Source organism: Pelobates fuscus, chromosome 6, assembly GCF_036172605.1.
Source record: "Pelobates fuscus isolate aPelFus1 chromosome 6, aPelFus1.pri, whole genome shotgun sequence".
Lineage (NCBI taxonomy): Eukaryota > Metazoa > Chordata > Amphibia > Anura > Pelobatidae > Pelobates > Pelobates fuscus.
In genome coordinates this window covers 91,721,150-91,737,591 of record NC_086322.1, presented here as the reverse complement: position 1 = coordinate 91,737,591, position 16,442 = coordinate 91,721,150, and the positions used below count along the sequence as shown (strand labels likewise).

Below are 16,442 nucleotides of genomic sequence, written 5' to 3'. Positions count from 1 at the left end.
CAGTTTATTTGTTATGGAGAGGGACCTGCCTTGACACCTGTTAAATAATTTGCCAGAAGAAGGTAGTAACACCACGTGGTGACTAGAATATTGATTGACCTTATCCTGCTAGTCCTTTTGATAAGAAGTACAGAACCTAAAGGATCTAGTGAAGCATTTGCCAAGCACTTCAATCAAAAGCTACAAATTATGTTGGAAGCTTATACCCCATAGAGAGAGACTGGTGAAAAGGTAGAATCGTATAGAGACAAGACTAGCAAAGAGCTAGAGCTATTCAGAAAGCAGGTGTCTGATTAGAAATATCCAGCAAAGTTACCAAAAGCCTTTGAACACCTTTGAAACTGATGTGTCTAACGGCTGACAAAGTATTTTTAAGACAAATAAAATTAAATGAAATCACGGTCACCTATTCCTATTAAATAAAAATGAAATGTAAATGTGATTTTTTTTTTAAAACATCTAGAAAAAAAACTACATCTTTCAAAAACTTTCTTATTTAACACCTTTGATTTTTTTGAATGTTATTTTCTCTCCATTAATTATCACATATCTATGTTTATTGTACATAAACGAGAACACGGCATTCTCTTTTTGTTGTGAACGTATAATGAGATGAGCGTTAATATGCTTTACAATATATTGCTGCAGTAGTCATAATATTCCTTCTCTGTGCAATCAAACTGGGACACTTTCATGAATAAAAGCAATATAGGAATATTGGTCACATATAATATACCGTAGTTTCCACGTAGATGTAAAGGTTGTTATTATTGTATTAAATGTATGTGCATGAGGACAATAGAGAAGAGAGAGAGATGCCCTCTTTCCAAAACTATATGGAAGTCCTATGTGTAATCACAATAAACAGGACCTATAAAAATGTCCCCAAATCTACATCTACGGTATGCCAATAAAGCTTTTAACACTGTCATTGCAATTTGCAGAGAGACACAATTATACGTCTACAAAATGTAACAAAGCTACCGTTATGCTATAGAGAATCTAATAAATCACTACAGGTTTTTTTTAAGACATCAAAGTCCATTTATTAGGTTAACAGGTAAACTGGCTGCAGATAATGTCACATACATAGGTTTTTCAAAGAGGTATTTGCAGTCATGCTATTAACTATAAGTAGATTAGAATCCTTTGCAGCCAAAAGACCAGCTGGACATTCCATCTGACAGACGGAAATAGTTCTATAAATTTTACGTATGGTTTTATTGTAAAGTCAATTTTTTTCCATTAGGTAAGAGCTGTTAGTGGTTAGTTGCTTTGAAGAATTGCATAGTCAGAAGACATATTTCACAGACTAATTCGCTAGGTCCCAATTGTATTCATTCTGGTTGACAAGTGATTAGCTGGGTTAGACTTACAAAGTTATCTACTAAAGTGAGACAAGTGGATTTCAAATCTAAGGTCCAAATAGAGGACCTGGAAAGGCTACTGTGGCTTTATATTTTAAATTCACTTTGATTCATTTGCTTTCTCATCTTAGTGAATAACCCTGTTAATAGTCTGTGTAGACATATTCTTACTGAGTTCATTGACTTTTAATGGGCACTTACAGGATTATTCACTAAAATGAGAATCAAAGTGAATTTAAAATCCGTCCAATTTAAAATAAGGTCAGTATAGCAGAACCTTAAAAATTCCCAGCTACAGTTTCAGTTTGGCTACTTTGGCTTTCAATTTCACTGGCCTAGTTCCTTTTCATATGAATTCTTTTAAACGGTTCTAAAGCAAAATCAGGGGATATTCCCAAATTTGTAGCCACGATTATTGACTTTAAATGAAATTACTTAGATTTGATTTCTCAATATATTTATTTTTATTATTTTATTTGTATCAGTATATTTCTAAGATCTAAAGAATCTGTTGAACAAAATTTGTTCTTTATTAAGTTTTTTACAAAATAAATATTCACAATCTTCCAACCAGACATTAGAAATTGTATTCAATATGCAAGATCGGTAAACAATTTCCTATTTATACTTTAGCAATAAGTAGTATCCTATATGAAAAAAAAACAACACAATTTCTACCAAAACAAAGACAAAGACAAAAGACAAATCGTCATTCTGAATATTAAGACCTGTGTTGCTTTTCTTCCTAGGTTCTTCATTTTCATCAGAAGCAGCACGAGAAATGCAGATGTGGATCGAGGTGAGTTAATCTTTGTAAAGAATAATGACAATGTTTTAGATTTCAAAAGGTGGGCTGAAACTTGCATTATTCCAACTGAATTTCCTTTCAAAATGTTTCCAATCCTTTTTATTACAGAATTTATCATTTTTGTTCTGCAGTATTGTTTCTGAAGTATGTTGTAGGATCCGTGCGCAAATTCATTTATTTTACACTACTTGAGTGTATGCATAGTAGCACGTCAACAATGAACAGTTTCCCGTATGAGGCCAATCACGTCATAATTAATTACAATAGAAATGTTGACTAATCCTACGTGTTTTCAGACACATGCCTAACACATCTTAGTAACATGGCAATATTTCATGACTTGAACTGTAAGATAAAACAAATGCTTCTAAATAGATATTTGTGATACTACATAGAAACTTAAATATCTGGAAAATGTATAAATTATTTATTTATTTATTTATTTATAAAATATTTTACCAGAAAAGATACATTGAGATTTCTCTCGTTTTCAAGTATGTCCTGGGTCCACAAATCATTGCATTGTTACAGTTAGTGTACAATAAAATACAAAAACAATATTAATACACAATATATACAACATTTAGCATAGAACAGGTAGGAAATATATAATCAATGGCAAAGTGTTAAATATAAACCCAGGCAAACTGCAAGTAGAATCTGCAGAGTGTGTTTATTTTTGATGCACCCAGGATGCTTTAATCTGTGCCAGAATACATTTGTTTTCAGGGAAGATTATAAACAATACAAGTTGAAGTGCAGGTGTGTGCAGAACTACCGTATCAGGGTCTTGGCAGGTTACAAGTTTGAACCCCCCTCCCCTTTATTCTTCACATAGGGACCGTTTATGGAGCCATGCAAATATATGGTTTTGGGTCCCTGTCAAATTGCTGGGCCCTAGGCGTCACCTACAGTTTACTTATGGTTAATCCTGCTCTGCTTATCAACAATACTTTCTCTAGATTTTTTTCAAGAATTCTTCCTTAAAGTTGGCAATTGATCACATTAAAAGGACACTACCTTCACCCAAAGTGAATCATACATACACAGATCAGCCAAAACGTTAACCACCTGCCTTGAGGGATGGACGCTACAAAGACTCTGAACGTGTCCTGTGGTATCTGGCACCAAGACACTAGCAGCAGATCCTTTAAATCCAGCAAGCTGAGAGGTGGGGCCTCCATGGATCGGATTTGTTGTTCCAGCACATCCCACTGATGCTCAATCGGATTGAGATCTGGGGAATTTGGAGGCAACATTCCTATTTCTCGAACAATTCCTGATCAATTTTTGCAGTATGGCAAGGTGCATTATCATGCTGAATGTTAGGCCTGACGAATTTATGCATGTGTACCAGTGGGTGCATTATATGGCTGGTGTAAAATATTTCTTCGGGCAGTTTTTTCTGTAAAGCCTTAATGTTTTGAAGATTCTCAAGGTTAACATTTAGATTTTTATGTAACAGTAACCACTATTGTGATGTGCATTCATTTTGAACTCATGCACACCAGGACAGCCGAGTCACTTACAAAATTTAAAGTCAGACTGGCGATCCAAGACTGTAGGACTACATGTGAGTTGAAGGATTTTTCCAAATCCGCTATTTTCACCTTTATTTTTCAGTTTTATTTTCATTCAACTTTAGTTCCGTTTTTTTTAGTGATCAAACGGCAGATCAGTAATCTAGCATTTCGAAAGGTCTTTTCTATTATGTGTAAGTGAAAGGAGATCTTGCAAGTAGGTTGCCAGAGATAAACATGTCTCCGCATACAGAATCAAGCCTGTGATCTGGTACCACATGTTATGCTTTCTCATGGTGATATAAGCCAAATTGCCGATGATAAAATTACTGGGAGGTTAGATATTTAAAGTGACACTGTCATATTATTTTTTTCTTTTAGTCTTCCTTTCTTTATGCCCTTTGTATATTAATTATTATTATTTATTTTTTAATTATTTTTTAATTCTTCCCACTAGTGTAGCAACATTGTTCTTAGTAATACCGCAACCGTATGTACAGGGCTTGCAGGAACATTTCACATTGAGTACATTGTTGAGGTACAGTTCGCATACATTTTAGTTATGTTGGGCTGGTATGTTGTAATGGGGGACCTTAACTAGTGAAGCTGTGGGTGAGTACCTGCCTATGTGTGACAGCGCAGTTATCTTGGAGCCATCTAGTGTTGAGGCGTGTGGTATCCACTTTTCTTCTGGGGGTTAAATCTCGGACTGGCCGCTTAAATCTATGGTATTAAGGTGCTCCACTGGCGGATCCGGGGGGGGGGGGGCAACGGGCCCCCCCCCCGAGAATCCGAGGTTCTCCCTCTCCCCTGCTGGCTAATGCAGGTCTGGCGCTGTCCAAGCGCCAGCCCTGCAATGTGCCTTCATGGACCGGAGGGGAGATCAGAGATCTCCCTCTCCGGTCTGCAGGCACTGTTTGCTGGCCGCCAGCAGGGGAGGGAGAGAGAGAGGACCCGGGGAGCTCAGTTTGCAGCTCCTCCAGGTCCTTCTCTCGCGAGCACGGAGCGTTGCCACGGCAACACTCCGGATCTCGCGAGAGTGAACTCTAGCCCTGGAGACCGGGGCTAGAGTTCACTCTCACCACATGGACCACCAGGGATTCCCCACCGGACCACCAGGGTTTGAGAAATGTCCCCCCTCCTCCCTAAACAAAGGTAAGAAGGGAGGGGGGACATTATGTATATTTTAAATAAAAAAATAAAAAATCATACACACACACACTGCCCCATACACATACACTGCCCCATACACATACACTGCCCCATACACACACATTGCCCCCGCATACATACACTGCCCCATACATACACTGCCGCCACATACATACACTGCCCCCACACACACACTGCCCCCACACACACACTGCCCCCATACACACACATTGCCCCCATACACACACATTGCCCCCACATACATACACTGCCCCCATACACACACACTGCCCCCACATACATACACTGCCCCCATACACACACATTGCCCCCACACACATACACTGCCCCCACACACATACATACACTGCCCCCATACACATACACTGCCCCATACATATACACTGCCATCATACACACACACTGCCCCCACAATACATACACTGCCCCACAATACATACACTGCCCCACATACATACACTGCCCCACATACATACACTGCCCCCATACACAGACATTGCCCCCCCACACACACACATTGCCCCCACACACATACACTGCCCCCATACACATACACTGCCCCATACACATACACTGCCCCCACATACATACACTGCCCCATACAAATACATTGCCCCCATACACACACACTGCCCCCACATACATACACTGCCCCATACACACACATTGCCCCCATACACATACACTGCCCCCACATACATACACTGCCCCCATACACATACATACACTGCCCCACATACATACACTGCCCCCATACACACACATTGCCCCCACACACATACACTGCCCCCATACACACACACTGCCCCCATACACACACACACACTGCCCCCATACACACACATTGCCCCACATACACACACATTGCCCCACATACACACACATTGCCCCACATACACATACACTACTGCTCCCACACACATACACTGCCCCCATACACACACATACACTTCCCCCATACACACACATTGCCCACATACACTGCCCCCAATACACACACACCCTACACACACACCCTACACACACATTGCCCCCCCCCACACATACACTGCCCCATACACACAAACTTCCCCCCATACACACATTGCCCCCCACTCACACTGCAACGCACACACACACACTGCCCCCCTAACACACACTGCCGTCCTCACGTACACACTGCCACTTTCACACACACACACACTGCTCACACAGTCCTTCTTACACAAACACACACACACTGCACCCCTGCTCCTATGCCCTACTACAGCCCCATTTCCAAGCAGACCTCAGGTAAGTTGTCAAACTGTTCTTAAACGGTTTGACTACTTACTCTGGGAGGGGGTCCCGGCACTACTGGCACCATAACCACTACACTGAGCTGTAGTCGGTATTGTGTCTGGATTATTTCTCTAAATAATCTGCAAGTGCCCCTCCCGAGGTCAGGCTCTGGATCCGCCACTGAGGTGCTCCCTGTGGAGTCCAGGGCTTGCGCCGTGTTAGGCGTATGGTGTGTTGTGGCTTTCCCACAAGAGGCACCGTGATTACTCCTGGCCTGTATAGTAGTGTAATGGCAGTGTGTAGTAGCGAGGTGGTTTAGAGTGTGTGTCAGGTGTGTCTAGGTGTGTAGGAGCTGTAGGGGAGCTTATCTGCGCCCGGAGGACAAAGGTCCAGCGGTGGTAGGTGAAATTGAAAGCATTATACTATGTGAGAGTGTAGAGCTGTGTGCTGATAGTACCCTGTTTGCCTTGCACCTGCGTGGTAGGCCTTGCCGTCCCGACATCGAGAAAAAACGGCATCGGCGGTGTCGGCTGGCTGCCCCGGAATCAGCGTCAGGGTCCGCGGCCAGAATTGGTGCTGGATGCTCCTGATGTGGACGGATTTGGGCTGTATCTGCGGGAGCACCGGGTATGTGCGTCCGCTCAGTGCGGTGTCTGGCCCCGCACCCCGTTGTATATTAAAACTGCCCACTTGTCACCTGCCTTTATTTTTTTTAAATTATTTGTTCTTGCCTGTGCTGGATCTCAATACCTGGGTGTCTCCATTTTATTATTTTCTTTTATGATACCTGCACTTCTGTCAGGGTGGCGGTCCGGAGCCCGGGACCCAGACACTGTCCGGACAGCGGTGCGAGGACCGGGACCCAGTATGCCTGATGTTCAGAGTAGGAGTCACAGTGTGGAGGTGGATTAGCAGGGTCTGGTGCAGGGTAACCTCACGCCCCCTGGTGTTGAGCACCAGCGTTTGTGCAGCCACAACCAGAACCCTGAATCAGCTTAAGCGGATCCCAGGAACTAGGAGCATGGAATTAAGCAGACCTCCCAGGAGCTGAATAGGGAGGCTCTGCAGCAAGCATGTATCCAGTACAGAAACAAGGCAAGACTAGAACAGACACCAAACATGGAAACAAGACAGAACTAGGAGAACCCAGAACCGGAGAAGGACAGTAAGCTAAACCCAGAACATGTACACAAGACATGAGGGAAACATGAACAGAACATGGGCATTACTGGACAGGACTGTACATGGACTGGGTATACAAACTAAAACAAGACAAGATAACATAGGCAAAACAAGAGGAGAAATAACTAAGCACTACATATGAAAATCATGGGGAACTAGTCACACTATATGATCATACATTGCATAAGCCTGCCAACAACGTCAATGTACTCCATATCTGGCAGGTCCTACACTGCCTAATGTATGCCAAAACAACCAAAGAAGACATATATAGCACTTACCTGCAAGAAAGGGCAGAGACTTGAAACACTGCTGCAGGTCCAGGCTGAAACCAAAAGGAATGATGGAAAACAAACGGGTGTGGCAAATAAAACAAACATTTAAATGAATCCAAGAGACTGGGAAATCCAGGGACGGACTATAGGAATGAACCCAGAAATCCCAGCAAAAAGAAAACCAGACATAGAATAGAAAACCCAAAAAAACAAGAAAAACTAAACAAGAATTGTAACAAGAGTACTGGATACCAGAAGCCAAAGCCAGACATCTCCACAGAACAGAGCAGGACGTGACAACTTCACCCCTCCGTGGGATTCTATTGACTGAAGGATTATGGGTAAATGAGCCTAGCAAGTGAAATGGAACTATGCTTAAAGGGACACTATAGGCACCAGAATTATTATAGTGGTTCTGTTGTCTATAGCATGTCCCTGTCAGCTTTTTAATGTAAATGCTGCATTTTCATAGAAAAGGCAGTATTTACATTGCTGCCTAGTAACACCTCTAGTGGCAATCTAGGTGCTACTTAGCTTAGTTCTGCACTGTTTGCAGCACCGGCTATCAGCTCCCCATAGAGATGGATTGATTCAATGCAATTCTATAAGGAGATGCTTATTGGCGCAGTGCAATAGCCTCCTAATGCATTCCTATCTGAGTTTATCACGGTTGATGATCTCAGCCATGGAGACGAGGCCTGCCTCTCTGAAGAGTGCTGGGTGCCTGAACTACTACTTCAGTTTTTCTTAAAACTCCTCACATTAAGAAAGATCACGCTCCCCATAAGAAAAAATCCATACTTTATCTTACTAATAATAAGAAAACTAAGAGAAACAGAGGGACAAAAACATTTTAATAAAAAAATGAAATGTGCAAAGTGACAGAGCTGCTGTAATTCTACCCACTAGACCATCTCTGAGAGGGCTAAAAGGTCTGATAGTATTTTGACCCATAGAAGCCTTTAAGAAAAAAATAAATAAAATTAAAATGAAAGACCCAATCACTAAGGTCTATTGGGAAATGCAAAGATTCAAAATATGGTTGCCCCGAGTCAGTGCTATCATGCAATGTAATTTCTCTATGAGCATCCATGTTTTAATCCACTGCATTTTTGCAAAATTTAAAAGAGGTCTTTAAAAAAAAACAAAAAAAAACAGTTTGACTACAAGTAAGTCCATTAACCACCTTGGGAGAAAAAAATAAACCTCCATTCACCATTGCAGTGTATATTGTTTATACCTTTCCATTCAGGTGCACCTTATCCCTCCAGTGCTGTGTGCTGGTGGTGGACTGTCCACATGATAATACACAAATTGAAAAGAAAAAACAGCATAATTGAGGTCTAACTGAAGTAAAACAAATTCCAATTCCTTTGTTCCCCACTTGTGTATTTAAAATCAGATCTGTAAAAGGTAGCATGCAGCATTCAAACTGTATTTATCCGACGAGGCTAGAATCAACGCGTTTCGCACATTTGCACTGTGATCAGAGATCTAGTCAAAGTGCATTAGCATGAAACTCGTTTGCTGTAGTGCATGACACTGAGAGGGTTAAACAATAATGTGTGCTGAAAGTGAGCAATTATAATAATGTGTGCTGAAAGTGAGCAATTATACTATTGTAGTTTTGAATTGTTTTCTTTAATTAGGAATGATCAGGTTACATGTTTCTTATTTCACAGATTCAGAATACTTGCACTGCAATCCTTTCAGATTCCCAGCCTATGGTGAGTGAATGCATATTATCTTGTATTTAATGACAATTAATTTACTTGCCCAGCACTGAACGCTTACATTCCTTTTTTTTTTTTTTGGATGCAGGTACCTGCCATAGAAGAATTTTGCTTTATGGTTATGGGAATGCAGCAGAACTCCCAGGTACTATGTTACAACTTACAACGTGTAGTGGTTACTCCAAGATCATTGTCTGTTTGACCAATAGGCTGTCTAGGATTTTGGTTGTGGTTCCCTTGACTTCCTATATCTCTATACCTATACCCAAAAAGAGAGCAATTAAAACAAAAATATATAGGCTAATACCAACAGGGCAATGTAGAAAAATATTGAAGAAATATATATGTATATATACTCTGATCACACCAAATGTAATTTGGCTTCCTGAAAGGGGGAGTTCTGATTACCCTACTCATGCTTCAAGATCCGATTAAACTTTTTCCACCTGCCGCTGGAAATGAGTGGTTCTTAAGGATAGTTAGAGAGTCTTCCCACTAGTGTAGCAACATTGTACTTGGAGATCTGGTGCAAGATTTTAAGAAAACCATGCTTTCCCTGCTGGGTATCTTAAGATAATCTGGGGAGCAGGAGGAGATCAAATTACAATATATCACCAAGCACTATGTCTGTGGATTACACCTCTATCTCTGCACAGGTAAAGGTGTGTCACAAGTGTGATAACAGTTTCATATCATATCGGTGGAAAATACAACATTACATAGGATTTTTAATAGTTATTTAACTTGGAAAATTTTACTTTAAAACAGTTTAGTCTAATTGTCCTAAAGGGTTGTATGAAAAACCACATAGTGTTATATATTTATTCCATGGTGCATGCCTTTTTTCTAAGGCGATTTGAGTTTCATCCATGTGGCATTTTGGTTTGGAAAAAATTTGTCTTTGCAATAGTTTCAGGAAATGCAGTTCATATGAAATAAAATGATGGGAAATGCACCTATTAATGCACTGCAAAATATATCCATAAAATAAATATTATGTAATACAAATATACACATAATATAAATATTACCTCCATTTGATTCACATATTATGTGAGTAATATAGGGGGGAAAAGCCATGTTTATATATTATATATTTATTATCTATAGATTTTATAAATATATAACTAAAGAAAGTTTGTTTTTTTACTGCTTTTCCTATTTTTGCCTCTATTGGTCACTTCTCACTTAATCTTTGAATAAAATCGACATTTAATGGCTGTCACCTAACCATGTATCGTATTTTTTTTATCAGTCATCTTTTTTTAAGCCACACACGGACTTGTTCATTCCTCGTTTTATGTGTTTTTGTGATTTGGCCAAATTCGGATGAATATCGATTTGTTTGAAACCTAATGAACAAATCTGTCAGAAAGATAATTAAGCTGTGACTAGACAGACTAGCCTGAACTACATCGTTAAATAAGATCACCATGTTAATGTTAAATTCAATAAAACCAAACAAATGCTATCAGTAGATGTTAAATGGTAACAATATTTAGCAGTATGTGTCATTTAGCATGAATTGTGTATGTGAATCACTGCTAAATATACACAAATCATTGATACATGTTCAACAATGGAAAATGTATTTAATTACTTTATCAGAACTGTGAGTATTTGTAAGTGTAATTAAATATGAGTATTACAGTTATCGAACATGTCATCATGTAGGGGCACACAAACAAAATGCAAATATCAGCTCTGCTCAAAGACATTTATTGTTTTTATACAGGGTTCAGAAGAAAAAGATAACACAAAAAGGGTATGTATCATGAATCTTTCTTAAAATGTGACAATGTCCTGCACCCCTGAGTACTTCCAGTAGTAAAATAGCATTTTAATCTTTTTCTTGTACAGTTCTTATTTCATTATTCTAAGAGTCATGCCTCAGGAAAATCAGACATCATGGTAAGTGACACAGTTTACGAGAGAGACACCCCTAAATTTAGATTCCATTTTAGATTATTCCATCTACAATCATAATTTGTATTTTAAAATCAAATGATATGAGCTTTAAAACTAGTGTTTTGACAGTTCCAAAATCCATAAACTACAAGATGTGAAAAACGCTGCTAACCCCCAAATACATTTTCCAATACATATGTTCTATGAGAATTTTGAGAACCAATATAAATTCCATAAAAAGCCATCAAACCCAAAAGACTATTTATTTTTCTTTAAACATAACCTCTGTGATGAGTCCCAAGCAAGGATACATAATAACTAAGGCATAAGATGACACCAGATCCTAAAACTTAAAACACCAAATATTCTATTAGTTTAATATTGGTAATAACTAGTTTACACTAGTTTAATTAATATGTTCAAACAGAAAAGTTTACTAAAAGTTTTTTTGTTAAAAGTTAAATTTTTCTTGCTTCCTTCAAAAAGGACACAATTGTGAAGTATTAAAGGAACACTCCGGGCTCAATAACCACTACAGCGTGCACTACCCTGCAGTGCAGGGCTTAGCTCATTGGCTGAAAGAGATCAGCTGACACTTTCAAACAATGAGCTAGTCCTACACTGTAGGGTTTATATTAGGAAAGCTAACAGAAACACTTCTATTGGAGACATGAAGCAGCAGCCGTCGGACCCCAGGTAAGAAGTCAAGCTATTTTAAAATGGTTTGACAGCTTACAATAATGCATTCCTGGCACTATAACCACTACCGTGAGTTGCAATGATTATAAGGCTAGGAGAGTTTATTTAAATAAATAAGTTCTACAAATAGTATGATCACAATTATTATATTACAATCATGATGCTAGTGTACGTTCACATTGTCTGCACAGTGCACCTTGAATGGGGACTGTCACCTCCCAGCATTTTGTATATCTTTACATATCCATATGTTTAAAAACAATGTGTATTTGTGAGGTGTGAATTTTATTTCCTTTGCACCTAGCAGTCAGCAGGGAGAATGCATACAGTAATGCAATTTGCTAAAACTTTAAAATACATTTCAAAGAAAACTAAGCATGACATAAGAAAATATTAAAAGAAAACTCCAAGCACCATAGCCACGATAGTGCACTGTAGTAGTTATAGTGCCAGGAGTGCTCGGGCAACCCTCCCATCCTTATTTTAACTGGCCATTCGAACCAGGGTAAGAAGTACCAGTTTGACTTCTTAACTGGGGTTTGCCAGACGCTACTCCATGCCTCCTCTCTGATGGAAGGCGTTCCTAAAGCTCCTGCTTAAGAACAAGGCTGGCTGAAATACAATCCCCTTTAAGTACATTGACCTATGCAGTATTACTCCATATCAATTATTGTTTTTAAGTGACGTTTTCATAAAAGGTGAATCCCTCTTAATTCTGTAGAAGCAAAGTTTTTTATACTGTTCTGAACTATAACTCACACTTTTTTCTTTCATGTTGTCATGCATTTGATATTTTAGTAATATAGCTGTAGTATTTTAGTAAAATATAAAAATACCTTCTTGACTCCATAATGGCAAGCAGTTTTCTCCTTGCACCAACCAGCTGTTTAAATATATATTATTTATATGCTTGAATATTCTGTCTATGCAAAAGAGCATCAAAGTCTTTTTTTTTTTTATGTATTTTTAAAATATGATAACAGAACCTCTTTAGGAAGAGAATTCCACAATTTTATTATTCTTACTTTAAAGAAGGTGTTCAATGCTGTAAGCAAAAGGGCCTTTCTTCCAGTCTCAATGGGTGACCTCTTGTCTGTTGTATATTTCTGCTAATGAACAGGTCAGCACATAGTGGCTTGTACTGACTCTGTATATATTTTTATAGTGCTATCATATTCCCTCTAAAGTACATTTTCTTCTAAAGAAAACAATTCCAGTTTTTATAGCCTTTCTTCGTAACTAAAGTTTTCAATCTCTCTTACTAGTAGCTCGCTTCTGCATTTACCTTACCTGTATTAAATCTCATCTGCCACTTGCCTGCAAAGTTAAAAACAGTGATAGTAATTTCTACTAAGCTCCCTAAGCACATGTGGGTGAATACAATCTGGCACTGTGCCTTTGTTTACATTAACTTCAAAAGCATTCATTTCAAAAGCACTTTATCCCGTGTTAATCACCAGTTTGCTGTAAGGATTTGCAAATCTACAACCATATATCCCCTTAACCCCTTAAGGACACATGACATGTGTGACATGTCATGATTCCCTTTTATTCCAGAAGTTTGGTCCTTAAGGGGTTAAGGTCACAGCTTCAGAAATAAAAGGCCAGTATTTTCCATCATGTTGGGGAGATATTCTTATTCCTTATGTGCTGAAGAAAAATAATTAATTACTTAGAATTTCTGTGGAAAGAACTCCACCTATGTGGGGGGTCCTAACGAATTAGGATCCGTCCTACTGGTGGAAGTGCACCTGAATGGACACTCCAGTGGTGTCCTGGGGCCTAACCCCTATTTGGAACAAAGTAAATGTACTCAGAGGGTTGGGAGAACCAACTTCACTGAGTAGAAACTGGAATATGATGCAGATTATAAATGCAAATAGATATATCAAAATACCAATAAACTGTATAGCAATAGAGAGTGGCTAGAAATTGTGAAAATAGACACTATGGTAAAGTGCAATCTTAGCCTTAGTGGCTTACCTCCAGGTACCCCAGTGAAAGATAGTAGCTCACTTAGTGTCAGGATCGGGACAGGGATCCAACACGCAGAGTACAAAGAGTGGAAAGGTACGTATACCGGGCCTTAGAATGGCCGGACTAACGTACCGAGAGTAATAGAGAATAGTCAGGGACAAGCCGAGGTCGAGGGAACGGGAAGACAGATAAGCGAGAGACAAGCCGGGTCAAGGGAGAACAGAGAAGCAGGGAAGTACAACAAGCCGAGTCAAAACCAAATAGAGCAAACTAGAATACCAGAGCACTGAGTGACTAGACAAGCTAGAACCACGACAGGGCAATGAGCTGAAGAGAGAAGTAAGCTTAAATACCCTGGCTCTGGATGGTAATCACGCCTCTGACAAGTGCCGATTGGATATCGGACACTTGAGTGACAGGTCGCTCGTGATAGCGTCATGACGTCACGTATTGAGCGTCCTGCTAGAAAAGGATGTGGATTCCTCGCGGCCGGTGTTTAAGTGGCTGGATGGACCGCGAGGAACGGAGGAAACAGCTCGCCTGGACGGATAAACCACCAAGTCTCTACCTCCCTTAGAGGTAGAGACCTCAGGTACCCTGACAGTACCCCCCCTCTCAGATACGCCCACCGGGCGGAAGGAACCGGGGCGAGATGGGAAGCGGAGGTGAAATGCTCTGCGAAGGCGAGAAGCATGAACGTCCTCCTGAGGTACCCAACTCCTCTCCTCAGGACCATATCCCCTCCAGTTGACCAGATATTGCAATTTTCCCCTTGAAATTCTGGAATCAACGATGGAGCTTACCTCGTACTCCTCCCGACCCTCCACCTGAACAGGACGAGGCGAGGAGACTTTAGAGGAGAATTTGTTGCAAATAAGAGGTTTCAACAAGGAGACATGAAAAGAGTTAGGGATGCGTAAGGCAGGTGGCAGAGCAAGGCGATACGCAACCGGATTGATACGAGTGAGAACCCTGTAAGGGCCTATGTAGCGAGGAGCAAATTTCATAGATGGAACTTTTAGTCGAATATTCTTAGTACTTAGCCATACCCTATCCCCAGGAACAAAAACAGGAGCCGCTCTTCTATGCTTGTCAGCGTGTTTCTTGAACAACGAGGAACTATGTAACAGAATTTGCCGAGTCTGATCCCATAATTTCTTCAGGTTGGCGACATGATCATCAACCGACGGTATCCCCTGAGAAGAGGAAACCGAAGGAAAAATCGAGGGATGAAAGCCATAGTTCATGAAGAAAGGGCTAGAGCGAGTTGAATCGCAAACAAGGTTATTGTGTGCGAACTCCGCCCAAGGAATCAGACCGACCCAATCGTCCTGGTGTTCGGAAACAAAGCAACGCAGATACTGTTCGATCTTTTGATTGGTACGTTCAGCAGCTCCGTTAGACTGAGGGTGATAGGCCGAGGAGAAGTTCAATTTGATGCCCATTTGAGAACAAAAGGATCTCCAGAAACGTGAGACAAATTGAGAGCCTCTATCAGAAACAATCTCCGAAGGAATCCCATGTAGGCGAAAAACCTCTCTTGCAAAAATCTCCGCCAATTCAGGAGAAGTCGGAAGTTTAGGTAATGGCACGAAATGGGCCATCTTAGTAAATCTATCCACTACCGTGAGAATAACAGTCTGTCTCTTGGAAGCAGGCAAATCAACGATAAAGTCTATGGACAAACAGGACCAAGGTTTCTCAGGAATGTCCAAGGGGTGTAACAGGCCACATGGAGATGCATGAGGTAGTTTAGTCTTGGCACAAGTTTCACAAGCTGCGACGAACTCCTCAATATCTTTTCGAAGTGAAGGCCACCAGAAATCCTTGGATATCAAAGAGTATGTCTTGCGAATACCAGGATGACCAGCTATTTTACTTTCGTGAAAACACTGTAAGAGCTCCAGTTGAAGTTCAGGAGGAACAAAGTTTCTTCCCTCAGGAGTGTTTCCGGGAGCTAGATGTTGTGACTTCAAGATCTGGTCAAGTAGCGGAGAATGAATTTTGAGACTGGTATTAGCAATAATATTGCATTTGGGTACAATGGAGGACATAAGTGGTTCAACTGAAGCAGAGGGCTCATATTGGCGAGATAGCGCATCGGCTTTAGAATTCTTTGACCCAGGTCTGTAAGTCAGAACGTAATTGAAATGGGTAAGAAACAACGACCAACGAGCCTGCCTGGAGGACAACCGCTTAGCCTCTCCGATATAAGACAAATTTTTGTGGTCAGTTAGAATGGTAACAGGATGTAATGTACCTTCCAATAAATGTCTCCACTCTTTCAAAGCCTTGATAACCGCTAGTAATTCTCTGTCACCAATGTCATATCTGCTTTCAGTACCGGTCAATTTTTTAGAGAAAAATCCACATGGATGTAATGGTTTATCAACCCCCAACCTTTGAGATAGGACAGCACCTAAACCAGTCTCTGATGCGTCTACCTCAAGTAGAAAAGGCAGAGAAGTGTCGGGGTGAACTAAAATTGGAGCGGAAGCGAAAAGCTCCTTGAGAGTTTTGAACGCAAGGAGAGCTTCAGT

General features: G+C 40.4%; 1 protein-coding gene across 3 annotated transcripts in view; it reads left to right on the top strand.

Moving 5' to 3' along the window:
* Positions 1-16,442, top strand: part of NMU (neuromedin U) — a 69,573-nt gene that overhangs the window by 21,712 nt on the left and 31,419 nt on the right. For 2 of the 3 annotated variants that reach the window (XM_063458024.1, XM_063458022.1), the window contains exons 2-5: positions 2,117-2,166; positions 9,268-9,312; positions 9,407-9,463; positions 11,054-11,083. In XM_063458024.1, the coding sequence (XP_063314094.1) occupies positions 2,117-2,166; positions 9,268-9,312; positions 9,407-9,463; positions 11,054-11,083 (182 nt within the window). Of the gene's footprint in view, positions 1-2,116; positions 2,167-9,267; positions 9,313-9,406; positions 9,464-11,053; positions 11,084-11,178; positions 11,230-16,442 lie in introns of all 3 variants that reach the window. The other variant, XM_063458023.1, reaches the window with a different exon arrangement.